This window comes from Dipteris shenzhenensis, chromosome 3 (assembly GCF_047967505.1).
Source record: "Dipteris shenzhenensis isolate YYH24624 ecotype China chromosome 3, Dip_SZ_1.0, whole genome shotgun sequence".
Lineage (NCBI taxonomy): Eukaryota > Viridiplantae > Streptophyta > Polypodiopsida > Gleicheniales > Dipteridaceae > Dipteris > Dipteris shenzhenensis.
The window spans coordinates 23,182,258-23,209,863 of NC_141598.1; the positions used below are offsets into that span (position 1 = coordinate 23,182,258).

At 41.0% G+C, this 27,606-nt stretch overlaps 2 protein-coding genes across 2 annotated transcripts; one reads left to right on the forward strand and one right to left on the reverse strand.

Moving 5' to 3' along the window:
- The first annotated feature begins 1,112 nt into the window (after window positions 1–1,112).
- Window positions 1,113–10,139, forward strand: LOC147903531 (uncharacterized). The gene is made up of 8 exons (XM_087372966.1): window positions 1,113–1,218; window positions 6,597–6,852; window positions 7,058–7,198; window positions 7,716–7,980; window positions 8,445–8,599; window positions 8,944–9,110; window positions 9,203–9,287; window positions 9,854–10,139. The coding sequence occupies exons 2-8, from the start codon at window positions 6,697–6,699 to the stop codon at window positions 9,965–9,967; spliced, it is 1,083 nt and encodes a 360-aa protein (XP_087229092.1). The 5' UTR covers window positions 1,113–1,218; window positions 6,597–6,696; the 3' UTR covers window positions 9,968–10,139.
- Window positions 10,140–26,355: 16,216 nt separating this feature from the next.
- On the reverse strand, window positions 26,356–27,347 carry LPPGAMMA (Phosphatidic acid phosphatase (PAP2) family protein). The gene is made up of 2 exons (XM_087372793.1): window positions 27,201–27,347; window positions 26,356–27,080 (listed from the first exon to the last, which is right to left on the reverse strand). Exon 2 carries the CDS (start codon window positions 27,072–27,074, stop codon window positions 26,397–26,399), a length of 678 nt encoding a protein of 225 aa, XP_087228919.1. The 5' UTR covers window positions 27,075–27,080; window positions 27,201–27,347; the 3' UTR covers window positions 26,356–26,396.
- Between the last annotated feature and the right edge of the window lie 259 nt (window positions 27,348–27,606).

A 27,606-nucleotide genomic window follows, 5' to 3' on the forward strand; every position in this document is an offset into this window, starting at 1 on the left:
GAGAATGACAAAGCTTTCCTATTGGTAGTGTTTCCCTTGTTTTACTATGCCTCGAGTGGTCTCAATGGTTTGATAAGAGTGCTTCCTTGAATGGCTGCCAGGGCTAAGAGTCCAATAGTGGGATGTCTAGCTAGCATTGTAAAAACAGTGCTCCGTGAAGGCTTGCTTGAATCCATGGTAGGATTATTGAGGCTTGAAAGGGATTATGCAGGCTGCTTCACCTAATTGCATCAAGAGCAAAGCCTTTTGGCCAATGATAATGCTTGGGCACTATAATATTCTACTAGTAGACCCTCAAAAGCCTATTAGCCTAGTGACACAAGGCTGGGAGAAAAGTAGCTACAATAGTCTAACGAGCGTGGGACGTAGAAATTCGATTGCCAATGGGGCTAGACTAGCCTTATTAGCCATCGTCGGAAGCGATCTAAGGGCAGTTACAACATCGTTGCTCCTTGCCTAAGTGATGTCTACTTTGTGAGTGGGGGTCGCAAGGTTGAGAGACGCACTTGGTCCACGATGGCTTACACACTGCCAGTAGCGTCTACGAGGAGTGATTGCACATCGAGAGCCCAAACAATCAACTGTGATTGGATTGGTAGTCTTGCAAACGGAGTTGGGCAGGGGAGCTCCCTCGCCCAATTCAGAATGAAAAGAGGGCGGGGGAAGCATTGAATGCTCCCCCTAAATAGAACATGTCTAGGGAGTTTTATGGCGCCCGCTAGCTTGCTTTTTTTTTCTCTAATTGGTGCTTTCAACTCTTCATGGGCATCCACATCTTGGTGTGTAACTAGCCTAAGGTATGCCATAGTGTAAAAGTGGGAAGTTTAGAGGCCATCCACATACCATCGCTAGGGCTGTCTTCGCAGTAGGCTTGTTAGAGAGCCTCCAAACCTGGCACACCAGCCCCATACAAAGCAAGCGAAGATTGCCAAAACTGGCTGACAACGAGTGGAGATACAGCTGGTCCCTCAACGCCCCTGTCATTGCAAGCAGCAGATACTCTGTCCTCATGGCTGTAGGAGGTTCGCTCGAGGAGGTGGGGGGTACCCCAAGGCAACCCCAAATTCTCTTATTGGTGTGGGAGGCCTATCTATTAAACCCAAAGTGCAAGAATGCATGATAGTTACCAAAATGCGAGTAATAAACCATCATAGTTACAAAAAATGGGAGTGGTCGTTGAAAAATCAAATTTGACGACTCACGAGATCACCCTCCCAGGTATTTTACGCCTGTCTTTTCGCATGCAAATGGAGACGCTTCATCATGTTGTGCTCGTCGCTTACCACCCCACATCTGCAATATTGGTTTGGGTGCTGTGTATTTCGTTTAATACCTTCTTACGTCTCGCCAAAAGTTTGCACTCCGCAGTTGCGATCTTCTCGTCTCGCCAACGTTACCATACACATTGTAGCTGCTGCTATCGCAGCAATTGTTTTATACTAGAGTAGAAGACGTTAGTTACTACTTGACGGAAGAACTCTTGCTGATGGTAGCCTGAAAAAAGCAGTAACTCTACTTGTTATGTTTAACCTCGGACAATCGATTAGACGTCGTGGAGCATCAGATTGAAAAACTCGTGACACACTCAAAGAGAAAGCCACCGAGTGTGTGCTGTTTGACTGCACTTTTTCATACGGGAATTCGGGCATCCAGGCCGGGCTGGTTTTGTGAGCTTCAAGCCTGCTCGGACGGGATGTTATGATTCGTGCTGAGTGCACGGATAATCTCCCTCATGCACATCGTTTATTGTTCTGTCTTCTGCCTCGATTTAGAGATTATGTGTGTGTGTGTGTGTGTTCAGAATATAAGCTTTGGTGGATAACTGAGAAGGCTCTCAAGACTTTCCTTAAATATATTGCTTAGCACATACAATGATTAGAGGTTTTTATAGATATAAATCTATGTACTCAGCATTAACCAGCATCCAAATATAATTCACGTTTAAGAAGATGACGTGACGTGCGCTTGTTAGACATGTGAGCACTTAGGTGTGGCTTGAATTTTGCAACCTTTGAGATAGTTTGAAAATCAATGTCCTATAGATAAATAGATAGATAGATAGATAGGAGAACGTGTGCCTACGTACATGCGCGAGAGCACTTTTTTTTGTGTGGTGAAAGCGAGAGCGCGCGCGCGCACACACACACACACACACACACACATAGAGAGAGAGAGTTTATTAAAGTCTTCGAAAGATCGATGGGTCTATGAGACTGAAAAAAAAACAAATACAATTAGAAGAAATCTGAATCAGTGGAGCCACACTGTGGGCATGGACAAATATCTGAACCCATGCGAAAAAGATAGATATACAGTGTGGTATCATTGTGGCAGTCCTTTGTATGCTGTCTGAGGAACAATATGCACTGGGCGACTGAGAATAGACAGCAGGGTCTCAGTGGAGAGAGAGAGAGAGAGAGAGAGAGAGGTGACTTGTGAAGGTTTGTAAAAGACACCGACAATGCTTGCCAGAGTCAAATTAAGGCTCTTTAGAAGCTGAAACAGAACAATCCTAAGAGTGCAAGAGGACAGAGCCTCAACAAGATCAGAAGTCAATAAGCAAACCGTCGAGGGCCAAATTTTGAAAAGGTCGTCTGCATAGAAAGGGCTGTAATGCCCAGGTCAGAGAGTCAAGGGCCAGATTCCAGAATGTAGTGGCTGTTGGGAAAGTGCCTTTTCCCAAGAGCAGCTGAACGAAAGGAATAACATTAGCTGTATCTATATCTGCTGTATAGTGCTGTGCATTGTAGGACAACTTCTTTCCCGCCACACGACTCCTCTCTGAAACTGCTTCTGTCATTAGATGGAGGATGGCTCAATTATTGGAGTGGGAAAACGAGCATTTGCCAGTTGAAAGAAGAAGGTCAAGATCCCCAACGTCCAGCTTATAGTAGATATGATTTATACTAGCTTATACTTCATCATGGCTTTACCTCTAGCTCCACAAAAACTCAGTATAAATGGATGCTCAAGTGTGGGTGGGTGCATATATATGGATGCGTGAAATCATATATTCTTCCTGGCTTTCAACTTTCTGATGTCATGAGCTTGAAACTGCACTATTTGCTCTATGTTTAGAGAATGATTTTGGCGCTGTCCATGTAGTGTAATAGTGAGTGCACTTTTGTATCCATGTTTTGGTCCTTCAGTGGACATGTCTACTCAGTTATTGGTTGCCATATCTTGCTGTGTACTTCAGATTTTTATATGTATATGTGCACATCTTTGAGTAGGATGTAGAGATCTTAGGTGTGATCTCACGGGCGCAGTTTACTTTCCATTGTGTATTCTACCATGGTATCACAAGCTAGAATTTGAGCTAGAGGTACATGCTTAGATTCTCTAACATTGTATCAGAGCCAAGTCATGATCCAAAGGACCAGAGGTAATTGAGCTTAAAGGGACCTAGAGATCAACGTGATCAGAAGATCAACTCAGAGATGTAGAGGAAGAGTGCATTGTGACTTAGATCCAAACATGTGTACTTCAAAATAGGTGCAGGTGAGCAGGATGTGCTATCTTTCAGTTAACTTTTTAGATTCTTCAAGTTTCTATGGCTTCAAAGATGTCATTAGCCAAATTTGGGGACAATTGCAAGCTAGATGAGAGCTATTACCTAATCTGAAAGGTGAAGCTAAGGAGCCACATGATGGCAAGGAAGATTGGAAGATGGCCATGGACGAAGAACTGAAACCCAAAAATCAACTAGGTGACCTCAAGTAAGTAGTGAAACCAGTTGACCTAGCATAGGTGGAAAAATGGGAGGAGGAAGGACGTGGGGAGTTACCTTTGATCATTGCTACAATGACGTATGGAGTGATTCCGTAAATCTATTTGGTGGATACTTCAGAGGAGGCTTAGACCATATTGAAAGACTTGTATTAAACAAACAACAATGGCTGGATTCTTGCACGCCATAATAAGTTGTTCACAATGAAGACGGAGAAAGGAGATCTACTAAGGGAGCATTTGATTAAGATCTAGGTTATCAGCGCTATAGGTCAAAAGACCAAGTCAATTAACCTTTTTAGTGCTGAATATGCTTCCTAGGATTGCTGACTACACTAACTACTGAAGAGCAATCCAAGGCAGTCACTTTTGATGAGTTGGGCCTAATGCTCATGCAAGAGGAATCCAGGGAGAAGCATGGGGAAAACAGCATGGATGACAAGGCCTTTCTTGCTTCAAAGGTGAAAAACAGGGTCATGATGGTGACTCTTCAAAACAGATAAGGGACTCTTCAGAAGATAGAGGTAAGAAGAAACAAATGAAATGCTTCTTTTGTGATAAGCTTGGACACATAGCAAAAGATTTCATATTGAAGAAGGCAAATTAATAGAAGAAGAACGTGGAGTAGGCCCAGAAGGAAGAACCAAAGGCTCACATTGCGGTGCTGTTCTTGGAGGTTTCCCCAAGCATCCCATGACAAGATTTGCAGACAATAAGGTGACTATTATAATGTCAGGCATTTACGATAAGATATTCCAAGGTGTCTCATTTGTGAGCTAGCCTTCTCCTTAAGAGCTAGCCTTCATCATGATTGAGTCTGCCCTTAGGAAGAAAGGAGGTTAAAGATCCGCCATACAACCAGAGGCAACAGCTTCATAGTATGGGCATCTGATGTCTTTTCTTGATGATTGTGAGAGTTGTCATCGTGGACTTCTTGGAGGGTACAATGCTAATAAGGTCAGTTGTCAAAGAGGCCACTCCAGAGAGATCCAGTTGCAGAATGCTGAAGGTTCATGCGATTAGGCTTCTCCTTAAGAGCTAGCCTTCATCATGATTGAGTCTGCCCTTAGGAAGAAAGGAGGTTAAAGATCCGCCATACAACCAGAGGCGACAGCTTCATAGTATGGGCATCTGATGTCTTTTCTTGATGATTGTGAGAGTTGTCATCGTGGACTTCTTGGAGGGTACAATGCTAATAAGGTCAGTTGTCAAAGAGGCCACTCCAGAGAGATCCAGTTGCAGAATGCTGAAGGTTCATGTAGCAGATTCTGTCAAAGACTTCATGTCAATGATGAGAGAGCCACAGGACAAGAGGAACTGACATCTACAACGTGATAGGGGGACTATGGATGGAGAGAGGCTGCCATGTGGGACGAACACCAGCTGCCACATGGGCAGCATATACTTGTCCTTGTAGTTGATGGAGATCCACCTTTTAGGGCAGCTCTGCTTTTTGAAGGGATGGCCATGGAAGCCTTGATCATTTGGGTCATACATGGGCCCTTATTCAGGGCAGTATGCAGCCTATTTGAGGCCCCATTGAAGGGGCACAACTGTCTGTTGCTGGCCGAGAGAATGAGCCTTTATAGGTCTGTAGGGCCTGGCCTGGAGAGCCAGCAGAGTAGGCTGGTCTGCCAAACCCTAGGCAGATCAGCCAAAGCCTAATCGGGTCGACCTGCAGTAGGGCCAGTCGGCCAGAACAGGTGTCTTCCAGCCCTTGTATAAAACACCCATTGGGAGGGAGAAGAAGCAATTTAATTTCCGAACAGCTCTTTGCAGGCAGTAACAGTGACCCTCAGAAGTGCACAAGGCACTAGAGAGGGCCACACAAGTGCAGCAGCAGCGATGAACCCCTTTTGATTAGATTGAATTCTTTTATATGCTCCTTGTTCCCATGCTTGGAAGCCATACAAACAGGGTTGTACCACTCTGGTGAATGAGGACTTCCTCATTTTCCAATTCCATATATGTGTCTTTCTGCATTTAATTTGCATCTAAAAGAGTGAGTTCTGTTCTCCTGAGATTCTTCTTTCCCCGCAAGCATTTCACTTCTAGTTCAATGACTTTTGGTCCCAAATATGTATATGAAGCAACAATTTCCATCTGTCAGAAATGTTCTCTTTGCCCCTCGCCCCCATGATCACGACTTTGTTCTTGTGCAGGGTCACCTCCATCTCAGAGAACTTTCAGAAATTTTTGAGTGCATTCAAGCATCTTGGAGATTAGATTTATCCCTTGTAGTAGATCAAGAATGGATTCCTCAGTTATTTGGATGCTTTTTATTTGTTTTCTCTTTCTCCGGTTTTCAGGCTCCTCTATGAATATCCCAAATAAGGTTGGGGAGAGTGGGCAACCTTGTTTCATCTACCAGCATCTAGCTTAGCTCAACCGAACCCTGCCAGTTAATCATGAAGTTACACCTCCTATATCCCTAGGAAAAGTTGCCATTCTATCCCATAGCTGTGTCAACATATGAAATCCTTGGAGGAGTAGAAGAGAGAGTTTTCTTTTCTTGAGTCCATCTATCATTGAGCTTATGGTAATTAAGTGATCTTTTATTGAATGCTTTGGCTTGAAACCGCTTGTGATGAGCGTACATTATTATCCTCTGTTCATGGACTTATTTTCAGATCCCAAAAAGCTTGGCAATCAAACTGCTTATCGTATCACGTCCTGCAGTTCTTTGTGTCTTTTCTACTACTCCCCACTATATTACTGGGAAAACCTTCTTCCATTAATCTGTTGAAAATGTTTCTAATTAACACGTTTCATATTGGTGGTGGGGGTCTGTGTGTGTGTGTGTGTGAGAGAGAGAGAGAGAGAGAGAGAGAGAGAGCTAAGGCTTATTGAATGTCTTGTTCTTGAAGCGTCAAAACCTGCAGATTACGTTTGAGGAGTCAACACCTTCCAACTTTTGAACCTTCGAGGATTGTATTTGTTGCAGGATAGCATCATCACAGATTTACAATGTCTTCCGAAGTTTTCTTGCCACAAGAAGAAAAATCAATCAACAAACTGGAACCTGCCCAGAACTATAGTGATTGTCAAAATGATAATTGTGATTTTGAGGGTGTCATAAGGCTACATAAATCATGTGGATCTTCCACAGGGGGAAAAATTCAAGTACCCCCTGCAGCTGAAATTCTCATCTTCAGCTTTTTGGTTTTATAGAAAAAATTAGTATTTAAATTTGAATGCATCCAAAAAGAAAATCATATAGAGGTTGTGGCGAATCCAAGTAGTATGTTATTTCTGTCTATTTTGGAAGCTAAGTCTTTCTGGTTTCACAATTATTCAAACGTAACACTTAAATTTTTGTTCACGAAAGGAGCTACAGGGTGGCTGCAAAAGGGCGACTCCATTTCCAGGTCACAAGAAAAAACGAAGATGGCTGTGCCAGCAATTTGGTTTTCCATCTACGTGCAAAAGACAGCACAATTTTCTCAATTTAACAGAAGAAGAAATACAGGTTGGTACAGTAGCCTTCCCTTATGCCAGCTCAAAATAAGCAGTCGGGGATTTGTATGATCAAAAGGTCGCAATTTGTTTTCCTTTCTTTGAATGATATTTTTTCTTAGTATCCTTAAAATTGAATCATTATGACAAGTATCTATCTGGCGATTGACATATGAAATGGGCAGAGACGAGAGACTGGTCCATTCTATGTTCCTCTTCTGAGCCCTCTTTGTTGCATATTGGTTAATTTCAAAGTGGAAACTGAAACTTATAAGTTGGCCAGCCTTCAACATTCTCTGCTTCCTACATTTCCTTTTTGTAAGATATCATCCAGTTTTTGATATTGTTGAAATAAACAGAATCGGATCTTCTTTGACCTATGTGTACTCTCCAAAATGCTAAAAGGGATTATTTTTGGACTTGATGTCAAGAATGACAATGGATTTTGTGTGTATGATGCGTTCTTGCAAAGGATGGAAGAAGAGACAAAGTAGTTTGACTCTATATGTGCACTGTTGGTATGCACGTAGCAAATTAGAAGCCACCAAGAGATTTCAGCAATGAGGAAAGAGGCTCAATTCCGAAAAATGTTCAGCTCATACATTACTGGGATTATCGGAGATGAGGGTATCATGAAAGAAATGAATGAGCTGGTTGCAAAATATGATTACAGGCTGGCAGAGAAGAAGTTGAGCATGCATCGAAATTGGCAGAAACAGGTTTTTGAATATACTGATGAACAAGTGGAAAGGAAGTTGAGAGCATTGACTTCAGACCAGATTAAAGATAAATTACGTGAGTTAAGTCATCCTGCTCTTGTTAGTGTTATGTTTCAATACAGACTTTTATTGCTTATTGTCTAGTATCAGCTTCACAGTTTAGACCTCGAGGTCCTTATTTATTATAATGATGAAAACATGTCTTAATGGTTTTGATTGTTTGAATTTATAAGGAACATGTTTGTGGCACTTTGCTTGTGCTAGCCAAAGGCCAAGCCTAGCTTGTGCCTCTCAAAAGTGTCGGAGACTCATCTTGCTGGTCTGTGCATGAATTAGTACTAGAGAGAATTCTGAACATGTAAAAGTACTATTAATGTGACCAGGGATTCCTTATCACGTTGCTCCACCATTTTGTTGAAAAAGTTATGTTTTGGAGCTTCATCTGTGATGAGTGGTGAGTTAAAGGTGCTGACTTAGGGAATGAACTTGAGCTTTTTGTTGATATATCTTTGAAGTCAACATTACTTTGACTTTCTACAGGACACTTCCATTATCAATACATGGATGCGTCAAACCGTAGACTTTTATTCCGAGACATACTTGACAACAGTTTTTATAATCCATTTGAGAGCTTGAAGTTTTCAATCAAATACCAAAAGAGCTCTTGTGATCCCACGAAACATGATTTGGACAAGGTAAGACTTACTGGGTAGATACATGATTTTAGAGATATGTAACTACCATGTGCAGCAATGAGGAGCTGCATACATTTTTTATTTGTGGGTCTATATCTTATAATAAGGAGAGGTTTTCATTATCATTTGTGTTCTGAGATTGGGACCCAAATTTATGATATATCTACCCCATGTTATTCAAGTGGAACATACAACTCATGACGAATATTCATGTATTATTTTGTTAAAGTGTCGCTCCCTCTTTCACTTTCAAAGGGGTAAACTGTAGTGCCACGGATGTGCTTCTGTTTTTTCTCACCATCAGAAGGTGACTTGGCATATTCATTTTCATTTTCAAACTACAGGAAACGTATGAGAAACTTACAAAAGCTGACACAATTGCAAAATGTGCTGTAACAAGAAAAATACTGGATGTCAGCAAGTGGTCCTCTAGGGCATTCCGAAGCACGATATGGGGCCACATGTGTGCAGATGAAGAAGATGGGAGTCACATACCTGTGAAGAATCTTGAGTATGTATGACCGTGCCTCAATTCCTTGCAAATAATTGAAAGAATGCAATGAAGTAGATTCAGATTGTAATGTTAGCGCTCTACTTGTGTAGGAAGTGGTATTCACATGATGTTCTGCATAACACAAAGTTCGCTGGCGGGAATTATTGGGAGCAAGAATTCCCACGAGGAAAGCATGTAAGTCTTATTATTAGCTCCAATAATGAGAGTATCCATGCCACCATGGGTTAGCTTTGTTGTTCTAGTGCACCTTTGGATCAAACTTATACATCATGCGTAATGAATGTAATTGATTAATGCTTATGTTGGACATGATCATGCATTGAGTGGAGCACATGTTACATTAAGAAGCCTGACCAACCTACCATTTAATGAAATTCTCAAGAATTCATTGATTAGCAATCTTACTTCCTGAGAGCCTTCGTTATGAATGGATGCTAATTTGCAAGAATATTTGAAACAGTTTCAGTCCAAAGAAAATTGTCCCACAATTATTCTGTAAGGCTGAGGGTTCACTACAGAGCTTTTTGATTATATTCTACTGTATACACATTGTGTAAAGTTCGTCTTTAAAACCTGTTGCTTGGTAAATAAATACTAATTTAGTGCACAGCATCCTCCTCAGGAAAAGGGGTTACAACCGGACTTTCCTCTCTTTTTAGTGGTTTGGGATATACTGAAAGACAAAGAAAACTCTTCAATAGTTTCATTTTTTTAACAAAATACTGATTGTGCTATGGCAGATTGTTCCAAACCAAGGAAAAGGTTGGTCATTCCAACCTAGGTCAAGTGGCAAAGCCAAGGTCTATGGACTTGAGTTCATGGAACAACCCAAACTCCAGCTGTATTACACCTGAGATTGGGACGAGACTGCATGTAGGTGGTCATGCTATTGATCTTTAGGGCAAAATTGTCAGGGAAAGAACAGATGGACTGTTTTAACAAACTTGATTTGGAGTCACTTTGTCAGCTTTGTTAAATGAATGAGAGCTGAAGGCAAGGGATTCACTTTATGTTTGATATTTGTATTATCACCTTGTCAGCATGTTTACCACAGCTCCATTTGGCTACTCCAAATTTGTAATTGCATGAGGGGGAAGTTTTACATGTAGTTTTAGTCTAAATGCAAAATTTTCTCCAGTCAATTGCTTCTCTTTGTAGGAAGTCTTGTGCACAATGACGGCATATGCTTTCTTATTTTCTTTCATTGGGCCTTTGGACGATTTAAAGAAGTGATCATGTCAACTTGGAGTGTTACACACAAGTGCATTAACAGCAGAAATGGAGCCACAACCTTTGGTTCTAAAAGTAGTCACCCAATGCATTGAATGCAGCTTGCAGATTTTCAGCTCCCGTTACTTACTGTGTTAACCTTTTTCCAGCACCCTCCTTGTTGGTTTACTCTCCAAAAACTTGCCTGCCTGCTTGTTTGGAGACTTGCTTGTATGGGTGTACTCCTCTCTTTCTGTCTCTCTGGCATCCAATCTGACATTCATTATATTTCTTTATAAGCTGGGGTTTGCTCTTTAATTTCAGGAGCTGCTTTGTTTTTCTGTTCTTGTTGACGTCACATATTGTCCTGGATCGCCTCTTTGAATGCCGCATGAAGATCTGTTGGATGTGTCTTTCTCATCTTTCTGTTGGTGCACTGAGCCTAAATGAATTTCCTGAAAATTGCATATAAATCAGCAAACATTGACGTAGGCAAAATGGGGGCTAACACAGAAGGTTTTTTGAACCACCACTTCTCCAAAGCGTGATTGATTTGATTCCAGCTTGACAGAGTCTTGTTTATTTATGTGCTGACTGCTCTCTCTCTCTCTCTCTCTCTCTCTCTCTCTCTCTCTCTCTCTCTCTCTCTCTCTTTTCCTGTCTGTCCCTGCGCGTGTGTTGTTCGGTCTCATGTATCGTTTCATGTGTGTTTTCTTCTCTCTCTCTCTCTCTCTCTCTCCCACCCCCTCCCAAATTGCATTCATTATGCCAGCATCCCTTTTCTTCGTGCAAGAAACTGCCTGCTGTTTTATGATTATTAAGGAATGAGGATGCTTTCAAAGCTATTTGAAAGTGGAGGGGTTTAGTGGGGGTAAGTATGTTATCCCTAGGATTACATTCCTAATGTTTTCTCCTTTTTTGGTGGCCATCTCTCCATTTGCTGTGCTTCATGTTCCCCTGACGGTCTCCCCTTTGGTCTTTACCTTCATTCTCCCTGACTCTCGTAGGATGGTATTGGCGGGCGAGTGTTGTTATTGATTTGAGGATTGATTTTGATTCGTGGTGGTCTTCTCTAAATGGTGGCTCATTCATAGGATCAATGAGTAGGTTCGAACGGGTTTTTTTTCTCACTGTGGCAGGATTTATTCAGCAACTTTTGCCAAAGTGATTAGATGGTTAAGTTGGGGATGTATAGGTGGTTTGGGTCTCTGGTCTATACATATTGGGGCTCTCCATTGTTTTGTGCACTGTGTCTTTACTTGGATATTGGACGAGTTCTTGGTTACATTTGATAGACGTTTTGAAGTAATCTGACAGCCAATCCTGCAGAGAGTGAAGGTATTTCTTTGATCTCTTTGTCTACGATCTTTGTTTTGTCATGATTTTTTAATGCATGCTCAAAATTTCTCATATCATTTTGTGATTGGGCTGAGTGAAGCATCTTATAGTGTTACAATCTTCATCTTGTTGGGCGTTTGGGCCTTGAGTCAAGCATAGAGCTGGACATATTATGTGAGTCTGAATCAGATCTTAAATGCGTCACATTATGTTATAATTCTATCAGTTGTCTTCGTCCACTTAGTTTGCAACGTAGAGCCGGTGTTCTTTCTCTAAGTTATGCGATTCTTGTAAGATTAAGCTGGACTCGACCGTTTATGCTTTGTAGTCTTGTTTGTGCCTCACCTGGTTATTTGTTGCTTGTGAGTTGTGACATGTTCTACCTCTGCAAGATAGAGCAAGAGTTTTATCTCAGAGTGACATCATAGACTCACCATATGGGCTTTTGTATGGATGACATGTGGCTCATCTTGTCACTGGCTAATAACATGGGCAATTCGAATAGTTCCAAACCAAATATCACCATGCTCTTTTGATCATTGATTACTTGTGTAAGTAATTGTCACCTAGGGTCATCTCTCCTCAATTTGAATAGTTCCAAACCAGATATCACCACGCTCTTTTGATCATTGATTACTTGTGTAAGTAATCATGTGTGATTGTCACCTAGAGTCATCTCTCCTCAATTCCCTACCTAACCTAGAGTCATCTCTCCTCAATTCCCTACCTACCCTAGTGGATTTTCGTGTACTACTCATTACAGGACACAAATGCAGGATTGTGAATTGTGATAGTTCATAGGTTTTGATATTGCAAACAGGTTCTCAGTTACGTTTTGATGGTTCTCTGTGTATATAATTCAAAAATTGTCATATATTTATTGCATACCAATCCACTATGGAGGAATAGCTTTGGTGTGATAGTCTTTGTGTCTGCTTGAGGCTGGGAGCCTTGCTTAGAGTTGGTTGTAGCTTCTCTTGTGCAATACATGTGTAGTATCCCTTTCGAACTTGAGGTGCCCTGTTTTATGTTCAATTTCCTTCGGGAGGCATTGAGGGATGCAAACAATCAAAATTTTGTATATAGAGCCCAGTGTTGCACCCCATGTTGCAAACGAACGCTTGTACATAGGGCCCAAGGCTAGCAAAATTTTATAATATTTATAAATTTTGTATTAATACAAACATGTTTCTCTTTTCTCATAGTCTCTCAACAATTGTCAAATGGTGAATTTGTTGAGACTCTTGTAATAAAAATTTTACAGTAGACAGGGTCCAAGGCTGCCAAAATTTTGTAATAATACAAACACGTTTCTATTTTCTCATATTCTCCGAACAAGTGCCAAATGGTGGATATACTTAGTCTGTTGTAATAAATTTTTAATAGTAGATTGTGATTTTGTAGTAGAGTATGCCACTATTGGGTTGCTACGGGATTTCTAATATATCCTTGAATGCACGAGATAGTCTAGTTTTTGATATCTATGCAATCATGTTTTTTTCTTGGTGTTAGTCCCTGTGCGATCATGAGCATGCTCTAAAAGAGTGCCCAAAAATTGCTCAAACAGTGCTAGAAATTGCATTCCATCCACCGACATCCTTGGGGTGGTACTTGGGCTGATAGGTTAGCATATATGCCAACCCTCCCCCTGGTCAATGAGATCTATTCCAACAGTTATAGTTATGCCAATTTGTACTTTGGGCCGCCTCAAGATAGCACTTAGCTTTAGAATTTTGGTTTAATACAAAGGGGCACACAAATTCTGGCTTTGGGCAACAATTTTTTAGGGGAATTTTGGTACATTATAAGATAACATACTGGTTGATTTACTTCTTTGCACCAAAATAGCTATACAAATAGCTCCTGAGACCACCTCACTGGTTCTAAATGGGTTTTAAATAGCCTTAAAAATGCTAAAGTAGCTCTCTTGTTGCACGGTGTTCATAGATGGTTTTCTTATGGCGGTTGAAGCAATGGTAGAACCACTTTTGGGGAAAGCAGTGCTACATCTATGGAAAGCCGGGCCACTTTGCTAATGAATGTGCTTTGAACCATCGCAAAAGTCATGGTGATATTTCTTTGTGGTATTCTTTAACTTTGACAATTGGAAAGTCTCTTCTCAACAAGGCTTGACGAATGAGTTCTTGGATGAATTGGAAAGTGTCTCTGAAGGCTTGACAGATGAGTTCTTGTATGAATTTTCTAAGTTTGATACTTACGAATGCCTCAAATGCCAATAATGTCTTGATTTGCTTATTTTTTACCTTTCTCGACTTTATGAGAAAGTTTTGGATTTTCCCTAGATGAATGCCTCAAATGCCAATAATTTCTTGATTTGATTTTTCTTTGCCTTTCTCGATTTTATAAGAAAGTTTTGGAGTTTCCCTAGAAGCAGATCAATCCAAAAAATAAATTTGCTAATCGTGTTGTCTAGGAACAAAACTTGGTTCAAGAATTTGCAACGTACACTAGTCTCACTGGTTCCTTTCCCTCTACACCCCACTCCCCCATTCTATTTCTACATTCTCCCCAAAGATGGTGGTTAGCATCGTTCTTCTCCCTATGGCCATGAATGAGGTGTTGTGATTTTTGGTGAGATCGATCCTTCACCATCCAAGCTATGGAAGATGAGGAAGGATAAGAAGAAGTGCAACAACAATGGTATCACAACAGCCAATATCCATGATTAGGATGTTCTCGAAATGTCTATGGGTACAAGGCTTTACCTTTGGCAAATAGTTCTAGAAGACTAGCCTAAAAGTGAAAAAAATAAAGATGGAGATATAATATTCTAGAAATACATTTCCCAAGCAATACCCATTTCTTTGAATGAGCATGCATTTGTAATTGACTTCTATTCATTGGAAATGCAAAATTATGATCTCCTTATTGGTCTAGAATTTCCCAAATAGCATTTTATTATTTTTTACTACTCAGTCAAGCTCATAGCATTAACAATTGGTCAAGAGTAGGTCAGCACATTTTCTTGGGTGAAACATGTGTTTTCAATTCTAGCCACACTACAAGATAAAAAATAGGTCACTTCTTTGTAAAACCCCTCTTATCTCAAATGCTTGAAGAGATTCTTTAAAGTATCTATGACCAAAAGCGAAGGCTCACAAACAACATTTGGATTTTATTTAGCTTTCAATTTATGCAATGTTTCATCACCAAATATAGCAAAGATTTTCCTACTACTTGCAAGGAAATTTTTAGCACTCTATTGTTGTTTCTATCAAAGAATGCTGAAATCCTTTCAAAGAAGCTCCCTACCAAAGAAGATAGAAATCTCTACAAAGTTGAGATTAATTAGTTACTATAAATGAGACTCATCATTCGGTCCTTGACTTTTTGGGTTGCAGTAACATCCTATGCCAATAAGCATTTTTGTGGGTGAAAATTGTGGGTTTTTATTTAAAGAGATATCATAAATATAAGTTTACATTAGATCTGTGTGCCAAAATCCAATGGAAAGTTTCATCATAATAAGTCATCAAGGAATGTGATGCACACTTGCTACCACCAAGGATGCCAATAGTCATTTAGAGAAAAAACATGGTAAAAGGGGCTTGTAATCAATTATAAGCCCCTCAATAAATGCCATGTACTTATTTCATATCCCATTCCAAAGAACAAATACTTGATGAAGAAATCACTTCAACTTGTGCAAAACTCAATTGAAGTTTGAATTTTGTCAAGTTACAATAAATGAAGATGGTTGGCATAAGATGGGTTTTGCCATTCTGCAAGGCATTTGTCAATGGAAGGTTATGCCGTTTGGTTTGAAGAATGCACTAGTCGAATTCTAATGCATCATGGATTAATTTTTTAGGTATTGTGGATTAACTCTTTGGGCATATGCATGAATTTTCTTCAGTGTAAATAGATGATATTCTACTATACAATCAAGCTATTTTTCTAAGCACCTTGCTCACCTCCAAAAAGAAAGGTTTGGTATTGTCATTACTAGAAACTTATATTTATGCAAGATCAAATCGAGTATTTTGTGGTTAGGGAGAAGCATTGAAGAAAAGGCTAGACAAATTGATGAAGGTTAATGAATTATTGTTGAGGGCATCTTGGTCGCAATGTGTAATCCAGAGGATGACAAAACATAATCCAGAGAATTACAAAATCATGGCATGACCGAACATCAAAAAGAGGTATGACAATCTTGCTTTGGAATGCTAAATTGGGGAGAAGAACATCTTTGTTGACATTGGATTGGGCCATACAAAATCAAACAGTGTCACGGCAATGGGACAATGATTCTCGAAGATTTGGAGGATAGTGAAAGGGATGAAGTTTCGTTGCTCTGTAGTTCTCTCCCTCTCTCTTGAGAGAGAATATATGTAGAGCGAATCTATGTGTGTGTGTGTGTGTGTGTGTGTGTGTGTGTACATCCATCCATCCATCCATCCATCCCCATCCATCCATACATTCATTCATTCATACATACATACATACATACATACATACACAGAGAGAGAGAGAGAGAGAGAGAGAGAGAGAGAGAGAGAGAGAGAGAGAGAGAGAGAGAGAGAGAGAGAGAGAGATGATTGTATCAAAGTTCACATGAGACCCTTTAGGATCTATGGAACCATGTGATCACACTAACAAATAGTGATTTTTTACAATTTAGTGAAAGAAAATATTAGAGACTTGCTAGGCTAGCTTGTTTGCTAGTCTGAGTACCTTGTTGCGATGTTCCAAGAATATTTTTTAAAGGGCCGTTTGCTCCAATAGATTTTTTCAAGTTGCTTCTACTGTCCCCATTATTTTCTCTGATGTGTGTATAGGCACGACACCTTAGGAGTACATGCTTGTCATTTTCCACCAATGGGGCAATTTTTGAGGATTTGGAACCCTAGGTCTTGCCCATCTACCCCTCCCACTTCAAGATCATGTGAGCTTATTCTCAGTTTGCAAATTAAATGTCTTTTAAATTTTGAAATGTCATCCTTGAGGTTTTTTGGCATCCCATAACTGTCCATCAAAGTAGTTTCATGTTTGTACAATTGCATTTTTGCCTTGGAGTCTTGCCATAATTTCTGTAGCATTTTTGCCGTGTTACTAACTCAGTGATTTTGGATGCGTCTTGTGTATATCGACAACCATTATGCCATAGAGCTCCATCCATTTCATCCCCTCTTTATGCCATCCAATGATTTGTGTAGCTTCCATTGCCTTGTGTGATATCCATCCATCTTCTCTACCTTCTTAAGGTAGGCCATGAATTGGCATAAAGCTTCTCCTTCGAGAGGGGTCATGCTTGTCTCAACCATGAGGAAGGGTGTCCACACCTCAACCCCAAGCTCCCCTATGAGAAAATGTTTTTGTAAAGTCTCTATTCTTTTCCTATAGGTCCTAGAGAGCTTAGGTGCCCAGATTGGGCATGAGAGAGAGAGAGAGAGAGAGAGAGAGAGAGAGAGAGAGAGAGAGAGAGAATCATGTATGTATGTTTACACAAATATATAGATATAGATATAAGCATAAATAAGTAAATAAATAAGTATAATCATGTATATTTTACCTCTCTTGTGCTGATGTGGGAGCTACTTTAAGCGTTCTTTGTCATTTTTTTTGTAGCGTCCGGGCCACCTACGCATGACACTTTCTAACAAATTCTTTTTGCGATGGGAGAGTGTTTCTTTTGTTCCAATTTTGCCAGTTGGAGGTTCTTCAGCGGTGCTGAGCTCACCACATGAGCAGGACCTGCTGAAGTACTCCTTTGCATCCTCGTAGTTTAGGATCTATGAGTTGCCTATGACTATTGGGAGGGGTATTGGATCACGAACGTGATGACCGAACTATGAATGGAATAACTGCATTCCACTTGGTGTGAGTCTCATTTATTTTATACATGGCAATCATCATCTCTATCATTTGTTTAGTCTTTCAACAAGGCCATCACATTGTGGGTGATGGGGAGTTGTAAATTATAGCTATATTCCTCAAGAGTTATACCATACTTGAATCACCTCCATTTGTAGGATAGAATTTGTTTCAGCCGAAGAGTGTGCTTGCATTTGAGAAAAACTATATTGGACAAGTATGCATGAAAACTATTTTTCCAATAGGAAGTTAGCAGCACTGCCTCACAATATTTTGTAAGGTATTCCATGAAGATTTTTATCTACCTGTTGTCAGGAGAAGAAAGGACCTATAATGTAATAAGCTACTAACTCAGAGGGTGTTGTGACTACTATGGGTTCAAGGTTCCCTTTCCTAATTCTAGGGAATGATATGTATATGTGACAGGTCTGGCATGAATAGACTAAGTTTGTTGACACCAATAGCAATAAATATGGAGTATATGTAGGCTATCTCATGGGCTATCCGTAGATGCCACTTATATCTTAGTATGAGCCTTGTAGGCCTAGTTATAGTAGTTAGTTAGGACTATTGGTACAGTTAGTTTATGTACCATCTAGGTCAGTTAGGACACTTAGTTTGATTAGGGCTGTTAGCCCTAGGGTTTTGTTATGTTGGCTCTCCCTTGAGCCTCCACACTTCAGTTTTACAGCAATGTATTACAGCATCTCGTTTTTCTCCATTGTGCTTCCATTTTTGAGCTTCCATTGCTTCCAACACCCAACAATGGTATCAGAGCAGGTCGGAAATCCATTCCCTCAGCCATTGACAGCTTTCCCAAGATGTTTGGTAGCTTCTAGAGCTCCCATTCTTGCTAGTCTTGTTGGTTTTCACACTCCCACGAGTGTTTGAGACCTTTCCAAGCACTTCCGTCGCGAAAAACCTCATTTTGTTGCGAGAAGACCGCACTTTGGAGCAACTCTCACGAAGGGAACTGTTTTTCGATGTATTTTCCAGCCTGCTACAACAAAAAACGACCACACGCGAGCATTTACAACATCTGTACGAAATTTCGAACCTGTCAAAAAAATAAAAATGAAAAATAAATCCATACATGCATCAGAAATTGTACAAAGATCTGTACACGTCAAAAATTATACAAAAATCCGTACATGTGTCAAAAAAATTCCGTACTTCTGTTCGGTTTGTCAACATTTTAGTACATTCACTGTAGTACAGGCTGCCTCGGGGTGCGCGCCAATCATTTCTCAGATTTTCTAGCATTTCAAAGCTGCCTGGAGCTACGTGCTGGCGTTTGGAGCCATTTGGAGCTACTGAATTGATCCAGAGACTTCTCTTTGAGCCCTTCCCTCCTCATTTGGCATCCCTTTGCCTCGGGCTATGAGCTTCTCTCCATTTCTACGTGCTCTCCTCCTCGTTGGAGTACTTCTTTTGCTGTAATTCTCATTTCCAGTCCTCATTTGCTCGCTTTCAGAGCCTGTCACTACTATTCGTCATTGGGTAAGCCGTTGTTGCATTGGCTTTTTCTAACTTCTGCTTCATTTGCATTTTGGAAAGGCCTTGTGTTGCCTTTGGGGATTTTTCTTGCAACAGGTTCACCTTGGGATAGCAGAGTCTTTTGCAGACATAAGCTTTGAACCTTGGGCAGTTTTTTGGCACTTGATTCTGAGAGGTTGCCTTTCTCTCATTTGCTTTGCTAGTTGGTGCATTTGCCTCATATTTCAGTACCATGTCTGGTGGTAAATATGATTTTTTTGGGTTGATTGGGGCCGATGACAAGCTTGATGGCACCAATTACCCCATGTGGTCATACATGATGGGACATGTTTTGGTTGCCAAGAATCTATGGCATATTGTTTCAGGTTCTGAGGCCAGGCCTACACGCACTATGACTGGTGCTACACCTACAGCCTTTGCTTCTTTAGGTGATGGTTCTACTGCTACAGCCAGGACTCCTGCACCTCTTGCTCCAGGTGATTTGCCTCTTTCACAGGAGCAAATTCAGTGGGATGGTCGTGATGCCAAAGCACATGCCTTGATTGCTCTTTCAGTAAAATGGGTTATTATCCCTCATATTCGATCTTGCAAGACAGCTAAGCAAGCATGGGATCAGCTTGCATCTTTGTATCAGGTACGGAATGACCTATCTCCGCAGGCAGTTGAAAGATTTAAAGCTTGATGAGGGTGGTAACATGTATGCCTATCTCACTAATGTGAAGGATTTGAAAGAGCAGTTGGCCAACATTGATGAGATTATGCTTGATTCTCAGCTGGTTTCTAATACCCTTGATGGGTTGCCTGATTCATATCAATGCTTTGCTACTACATTGAGGTTGGTTGCAGGGGATGATGCCAATCATTTCTCATTTGACCAGCTTGTTGCTCTTCTTCTTCAAGAGGAGCAAAGCCGTATGAATCGCAATGCAACTATGGCTGGTGATCAAGCATTTGCTGCCCATCATAAACACAGAGGTAAAGGCAAGGTTTCAGCTGGAAAGCCCTCTCATTCCCATGCTGATCATTCACATGGTGCCTCTTCTTCAGGGGATCACAAAAAGAAGAAGAGATGTAACTATTGTAGGAAACCTGGGCATGATATTTCTGAATGCAAGAAGCGTATAGCATCTGAAAAGAAAAAGAAAGAGTCTGGTCTTGCAGTATCTGGTTCTTCTAGTGCAGAAGATTGACATGAGTCCGCTAATTTCGCACAAGACCACCATTGGGCTTTCTTGGTTACATCTCAGTATAATCCTGATGTTCATGATGCTTGTATGGCAGTTTCAGATGTTCGTGATGCCTGGTTCTTTGATAGTGGTGCTAGCAAGCACATCCCTTCATGCAGGAAGTTGTTCAGCTCATTGGAGCCAATAATGCATCATATACCGTGAAAGGTATTGGGCAAGTTGCTCTTACTTCTGTCTCTGGTGGTATAGTCACTCTAAAGCATGTGCTTTATGTTCTAGGCATTCGTAAGAACCTCATTTCTATTTCAGCCATTGCTACATGTGGCTTTCAGATTATTTTTGATGGTGTAAGGTGTGCAGTGTATGATGTTACACATGCCTCTACCCTGGTTTTGATTGGCACATTGTCTAGCGGTCTTTACAGACTTTATGCTTATGATAGATGTTCAGATGATGATGTTGCACTTGTCGATGCACATGCCTTTGCTATTGATTCTACCATGGCAGATACTCATTTGTGGCATGAGAGGTTTGGACACCTCAATTTTGGAGTTATATAAGGAAGATATGGTTGTGGATCTTCCCAAAATGCATATGCCTACCAAACATGTTTGTGAACCATGCTTACTTGGTAAGATGCACTGTGCTGCGTTTCCCAAGGATGGGAGAGTTGGTGCTTCACATAAGCTTTATCTGGTTCATAGTGATGTTTGTGGACCCATGAGGGTTGCAGCTCTTGGGGGGTTCTACCACAAACCCATGAGGGTTGCAGCTCTTGGGGGGTTCTACTATTTTGTTACTTTTATTGATGATTTCACTAGGTACACTTGGATTTTTGCATTGAAATCCAAGTCTGATGTTTCTTCATGCTTCAAGCACTTTATTGCTTTGGCTGAGAATGAGAGTGGGCTGCACATTGCTCACATTAATACAGACAGGGGGGGTGAATACATGTTGAAGGAGTTTACTGTTTTTTTGGCTTCCCGTGGCATTAATCATCGATGCACGGTGCCTTATACTCCTCAACAGAATCCCGTGGCTGAGCGGAAGAATAGACCAACAATGGAAATGGCCAGATGCATGTTGAAAGGTAAACATTTGCCTAATAAGTTGTGGTTGGCTGTGGTCATGTGTGCAAATTACATCTTGAATAGATGTCCTACAAAGGCATTGCAAAGTATCACACCTTATGAGGCTTGGACGGGTTGTAAGCCTCGCATTTCCCACCTAAGGACTTTTGGATGCTTAGCTTATGCTCATGTGCCTTCATAGAGACACACTACGTTGGATGATAAAGCTGTTAAATGCATTGTTCTTAGGTATAGTTCAGAGAGCTGGGGCTATAAGCTATATCAGCCCTGCACGCGGGCAAGTGTTTTGTCACTCGAGATGTTGTGTTTGATGAATCTTCCACTATGCCTTTGCTGGACTGTAAAAACAGCCCGTTGTTGATGCCCCATACATATTTGACACCTTGATGCTTTTGTTTCCATCCGATGCTCGGGATGTGATGTTCCATCTAAGGTTGTCCCTCCTCCATCTGTTGGTCATTTATAGCCCCATGTGCATGCATAAATTCAGCTTGATATGCCTATCATTGATCAGGATCATTTGTATCGGGCTCTTGACAAGGAAAGAGCATAAATTCAGGAGCCTAAAAAGGTACCCCGTTGGCTCCTTGACACATTAAAAGACAACAAACAAGACACTCCTCTACCAGCCTGTACGAGAGCAGCTGCTCGAAAAGAGCATGCTAGTTTTGTTGCTTATGCTTTGGTTGCTACAGCATGCAATGAAGAGCCATTATGTCATCAAACGGAAAGCTGATGGTTCAGTGGACCGTTACAAAGCCGGTCTTGTTGCTAAGGGCTATGCTTAGCAGCATGGGATTGACTTTGAGGAGACTTTTGCTCCCACTTCCGGGATCACTACCATTTGCATTGTTATTGCCTTTGCTGCCCACTTTCATTGGCAGATACATCAGTTTGATATCGAGACATCTTTCCTTTATGGGCATTTGCAGGAAGAGGTCTATGTTTCCCAACCTCCTGGCTTTGAGGTTGAAGGTTCTGAAAGCAAGGTATGCCACTTGAAGCAGGCACCTCGGGCTTGGTATTCGCGAATTCATTCTCATTTGCTCACACTTGGCTTTCAAAACAGCCCTACAGAGGCTACCCTTAACATCCGCAAGTGTGGGACATATTTGCTAATTTTAGTCCTTTATGTGGATGACATGCTTGTAACTGGGACACATGCTCCAAATTGCAGATTTTAAAGTTGATTTGCAATAGACATTTGATATGTCTGATCTTGGTCTTCTGCACTACTATCTGGGCATTCAATTTGCTAGCAGTGAGGGGGGCATTTTAATGTCACAATCCAAGTACATTTGACAGCTTTTGCAACGTTTTTAGCTTGAGGATTGCAAGCCAGTATCCACACCATTAGAAACTGGTTTTCACTTCTCTTCTGAGGATGGCAACAGTACATGTGATGTCACTCTTTATCAACAGGCAGTTGGTTGTTTGATTTACCTATGCCATACGAGACCTGATCCACAGTATGCTGTCTCATAGTTGAGTAGATATATGCACAGCCCATCTATGCACCATTGGCATGCCGTGAAGCATGTTTTTAGATATCTTAAAGACACTCAGCATTTAGGCCTTCTTTATGGGGTTGATACTTCACTTGTCATGCATGGGTTCACTGATAATGATTGGGCTGGTTGTTTTGACACTCGTGTGTCACATAGTGGCAATTGTTTTATGCTTGGTACTTCATGTGTTTCTTGGTTCAGTAAGAAGCAAAGTACAATTGCTACTTCTAGTTGCGAAGCTGAGTACAGAGCGGCTTTTACAGCTACAGTGGAGTGTGTTTGGCTTCGGAAGCTACTTGCAGATCTTTGTGCATGTCAGACTGCTCCTACTGTCATCTTCACTGATAGTTAGAGTGCTTTGGTTGTTGCACGGAATCTAGTTTTCCATGCTCACACAAAGCACATTGAGGCTCACTATCACTATGTTAGAGAGCGATTATCAGCAGGTGATATTGAGTTGTCTTATGTTCCCACTGAAGATAACTTGGCAGATCTTTTTACGAAGGCTCTACCTCGACCTAAGTTTGAGGCTTTTCGGCAAGCTTTAAACTTAGTACCTTTTGTAACTTGATCTGTTGTACTCTGTACAGTCATAGGTTGCTATATCCTATGGGACGAACATGTGCAACCATGACACTAGATATTTAGGTATCTTGAGCCATGTCTAGGATACTTCAGCCCACAGTTAGTACTATTGGTACAGTTAGTTTATGTACCATCTAGGTCAATAAGGACACTTAGTCCAGTTAGGACAATTAGCCCTAGGGTTTTGTTATGTTGGCTCTCCCTTGAGCCTCCACACTCTAGTTTTGTAGCAATCTAGTACATCATCTCGTTTTTCTCCGTGCTTCCATTTTTGAGCTTCCATTGCTTCCAACACCCAAAAGTGTATCTAGCAATATATGGCATCTACGGTTGCCATGTTGGAATGAAGATTTTCGGTCTTTGGTTGGTTTGGACTCTATAAAGGACATTGTTTATGAGCTACAAATTGAGAGATATGGTGATTAAAATCTAAGTTGATTGATTCCTGATAGCAAGAAAGGGTTGTGGACTCAAAATTGGTAAAGCTGTTGAACTATAAAAAGACTTCCAGTAACATGTTAGATTTTATATACCAGAGTCGTTCTTCATGTATTTTAAAGATTGTCTGTTGAAATGGAGGAGTGCACAGATGTCATGGGTCTATAATGGCTGTACATAATAAAAATTGTCGACGAGGTTCGTTCGCCGTGAACCTCAATCTAGGAAACCTACTGCCCATGTATCATGTAGGCTGGCGTGACAAGATCTATCGCAAATGTGTGGCCTCCCTCAATGAGCCAAGCCACCATTCCCCACGTGAAATTCCTAATCATCCTGCATATGTTGGCAACAATCCTATGTAAGAAAACAATACAACGTCTGTGTTCAACAGATAATAGGATCTCGTACGCAAGAGAGAAAAACAAATAGTATGGAGAATCAAAACTTTGATTACTGTAAAACTGATACAATAGATGGCGCTGCCTCCCAACCGTGTGCTCCTGTGAAAGAAGCTTCGATGGCGAGCTAGAAACAGTAGAGGATGGAGGCTGGATGCTAAGGAATAAGGTTGTTGTCCATCCAGTGATTATCTTTGTGCTATCATGCAATCTCTTACAGCTCATGTTCTTTCTTCTTGCTGCTGCCAAACAAGGAACTTGAGAGAGAGAGAGAGAGAGAGAGAGAGAGAGAGAGAGAGAAACCCAGGAACATGCACATACTCATCCTCTAGAAACACAACAAATAGTGCAGCTTCAATCTCACGACTGTCACAAGGTTGAACCCATAGACTTGATGCTAACATGTGTTGGTTCCTTTCTAAATGCATTAATTCAGTTAAAATTTTAAACCCAATCTCCGTATCAGTGCTGTGCTTGTACATTGCAATGACCTGCGATTCAAAGGGCAAGTACATAAGCCTAATTTCAAATAGCTTTAAGTTACACTTTTGTGCCAATCTTAGAATGTCCCTCTGATCTTGGAATCCCCTCTCCAGTCTTACAGCTTTATGGAGAGGAAGCATGCCAGCTCTCTGCTTGCACTGAAATTTATATATCATTTAATGTGTGTCAAACGTGTTTTTTCAAGCTGAATGGTTAGTTTGAAATACCGCTTGATTTGTGTTTCTCCTGTTCTTATACTGTAATTCTCTTATGTTACACTGCATCCTACTTTCTTACAAAAATGCTCACTACATTATGCCAACCTCAACATTACCAAAAGTCCAAGCAATACAATCTATTTACTGATGCAATTGCTCTATTGAAGCATTCCAAGATTTCTGTATACAAGAATTGCCAAAACCTTCATTTACTGAATGATAAATATACTCCCCTGAGAGTGACAGAGGAAGTGGCATCCTAATGGACTAGGTTGTGCCTATGTCGATGACTGCTTTAGTACGATTCTCAAATTTCAATGTTCTGATCATTTATAGATTCCCTACCATTCAGAAAGTGACTTTGTGCCTGCTCCAAATTTCAATTTGCTTGATCAATGTAAAGATAGTTCAAGAGAGAGTACGTTTGATTATGTGTTGCACTATCAATTCAGTCAATATTTGCGAGGTTTTGTTGTGTCCACTGCTTTTCTACCAATTGCAACATACAGAAAAATCCTTATTCATAGTGATTTTAGAAACAGCTTGAAACATAGGTGGACCAAGGTTTTAACGATCAAAACTTTACAGCTCCCATTTTCATTGATGATACACACCAGGGTTGCTTGTAAAAAACTTCCACTACCATTGAATGCTAAAAGAGAGAGGACCAGCGAGTGAACAACAAAGAAGCACGTAGTATCTAAGAGTTGTATTCTGATAAATTTGGAAAGATGATTTCAAAGCTACCATGATAAGAAGGATGACACATATCTATGAAAGGCTTAAAATCTTCATCTTATTGGCTCCTTGTACATTGGAATCTAAGGTGACTTCTCAGTTTTATCCTAGTATGCCAAACACACATTGGCCTTAAAAATTATTTCTGGATTGTGAAAAACTCACCCATCAAACTTTGATATCCCCAAAAATAACATGTTCACCTACTTGAGCTCTCACTGAGATTATTCATCACAAGTTGCATACGTAGTTTAAGGCCACCGTTTGAATTTCACAAAAGGAAGGGAAAACTTTGGCACTACCTTGAAATATAACGATCCCAATAATAAAACACAAACGACTAGATTAGATGGAAGCATTCTGCAAAGATTGAAAAAGTAAACGCTACTCGCATAAAGGACAGGAAAACCACAATCTAAGCTGCAAATAAACATAAGTTCCATGAGAGGAGGACCTTAATGGACATGTTTGCTGCTGTCTTTTTTTCCAAAGAAACATTATTTGCATTCATTTAGGCTGTTGCTAGTGTACTCTGCCAACAGAAACTCTAATCCAAATATTATTAAGGAACTACAAACATGCGAAGAAAGATTGGCTGACCAGAACACTCTTCATGTTGTCTGTCTTTTGATGAGCCGACTACAAGGTCAAGAGTTTGAAATAGATACACTAAAATCAAGGAGGCCGTAAGAGATGAGGGACGGACAACTGACATACATAACATCCAATCAGTAAGGATGCGTATTTTATTGCAATTACTCACTTGAGGGCTTCAGAGCAGCTTTTGACTGAGCCATTTTTCGAGCTGCTCTACAGTTCTGGTATTCAAAAAGGATTACATTCGGAATGTGTGTGCTGTCCCTGATTAAAAAAAATCTACACACAGCCAATTCTTCCAAAAGAGGAAACGTGTGCACCAGCACCACGTTCACAATCAAATACCACACCGTCCCAAGAAACAGCCCAAGACATCCTCCTGCAATCACCTGCGGGAGAGAGTGATACCCCAAGTAAATTCTTGAATACATCACGAGAACAGCAGCCGGCCATGGCACTGCCATCGTGAAAAGCTTGCCCCAAAAAGTGCAAAATGCTAGCCTCCGTGCTGCAAGGAGAGTGATGTATATGGAAAAAAACGACATGTAAACAGAGTGGCTCGATGGCCATCCGTGTGAGTCGCACATCTCTAGCGCTTCGCATGTGAAAGGACGGGCCTCCTTGACTGCAGTCTTCACAAGCTCGCTGAAAAATTGGGCCATGAGCAAACCCAGAGCAAAAAACATGGCTTGCAGCTCCCGTCGGAAAATAAAGTGCGTGATAAATCCACCAAGGCTAATGAAGACAGGAATAAGAGAAGCCCAAGAGAGGAGGAGGCCAAAAGGGTCTCCCGCCTGGTATCGGACATGGGTGAGGCTGACGGCTTTAAGAGGCATGATGACCTGCGGTACTGTTAGAAATGAGAGAGGGATTCGAGCAAGGAAAGCGTCAAAAGCATGATGTGGAGGAGGGAGATGCCAAGAATTCAATTGGGCAAGAAAATTCAGGCAGGGAGAGTGAACCTCGTAGTGATGATCTGCCGCTGTGCCTGTGCGATGGCCCTGCTTGGAAAAACACTTGGGTCGCCCAGAGTCCCAGATCCCCCCCCCCCCCCCCTTTTAAATTCTCTTACTTCAATCTTTAATCATTTGCTTCCACTTTTCCATTTCACTTTTGGTTTCTCTCCTCTCCTCCACCTACCATTGCTCCTCCTCGGCCTTTCGAGCGTCTCCCGCTGCTCAGTGCCCCGACTTCGTCAACCATGGCATAGGTTAAATACACCTCTGGTAAGAGAGAGTTATTAGAGTACGGTACTGGGATCATTTTGTAGCTGTAGAGACAGTTGTAACTCTCCCTAACAGCACTCCTTAGTGGCCTGATCCACCACATAATGTTTTTGCCTAGGACTGTTACATTTTGAAACTTACT

Coding starts and splice junctions, on each gene's coding strand:
- LOC147903531 (XM_087372966.1), top strand. CDS start 6,697: ATGTCTTCCGAAGTTTTCTTGCCACAAGAAGAAAAATCAATCAACAAA. Junction 7,199..7,715: donor TAACAGAAGAAGAAATACAG/GTTGGTACAGTA, acceptor GTATGCACGTAG/CAAATTAGAAGCCACCAAGA. Junction 7,981..8,444: donor CCAGATTAAAGATAAATTAC/GTGAGTTAAGTC, acceptor GACTTTCTACAG/GACACTTCCATTATCAATAC.
- LPPGAMMA (XM_087372793.1), bottom strand. CDS start 27,074: ATGCCTCTTAAAGCCGTCAGCCTCACCCATGTCCGATACCAGGCGGGA.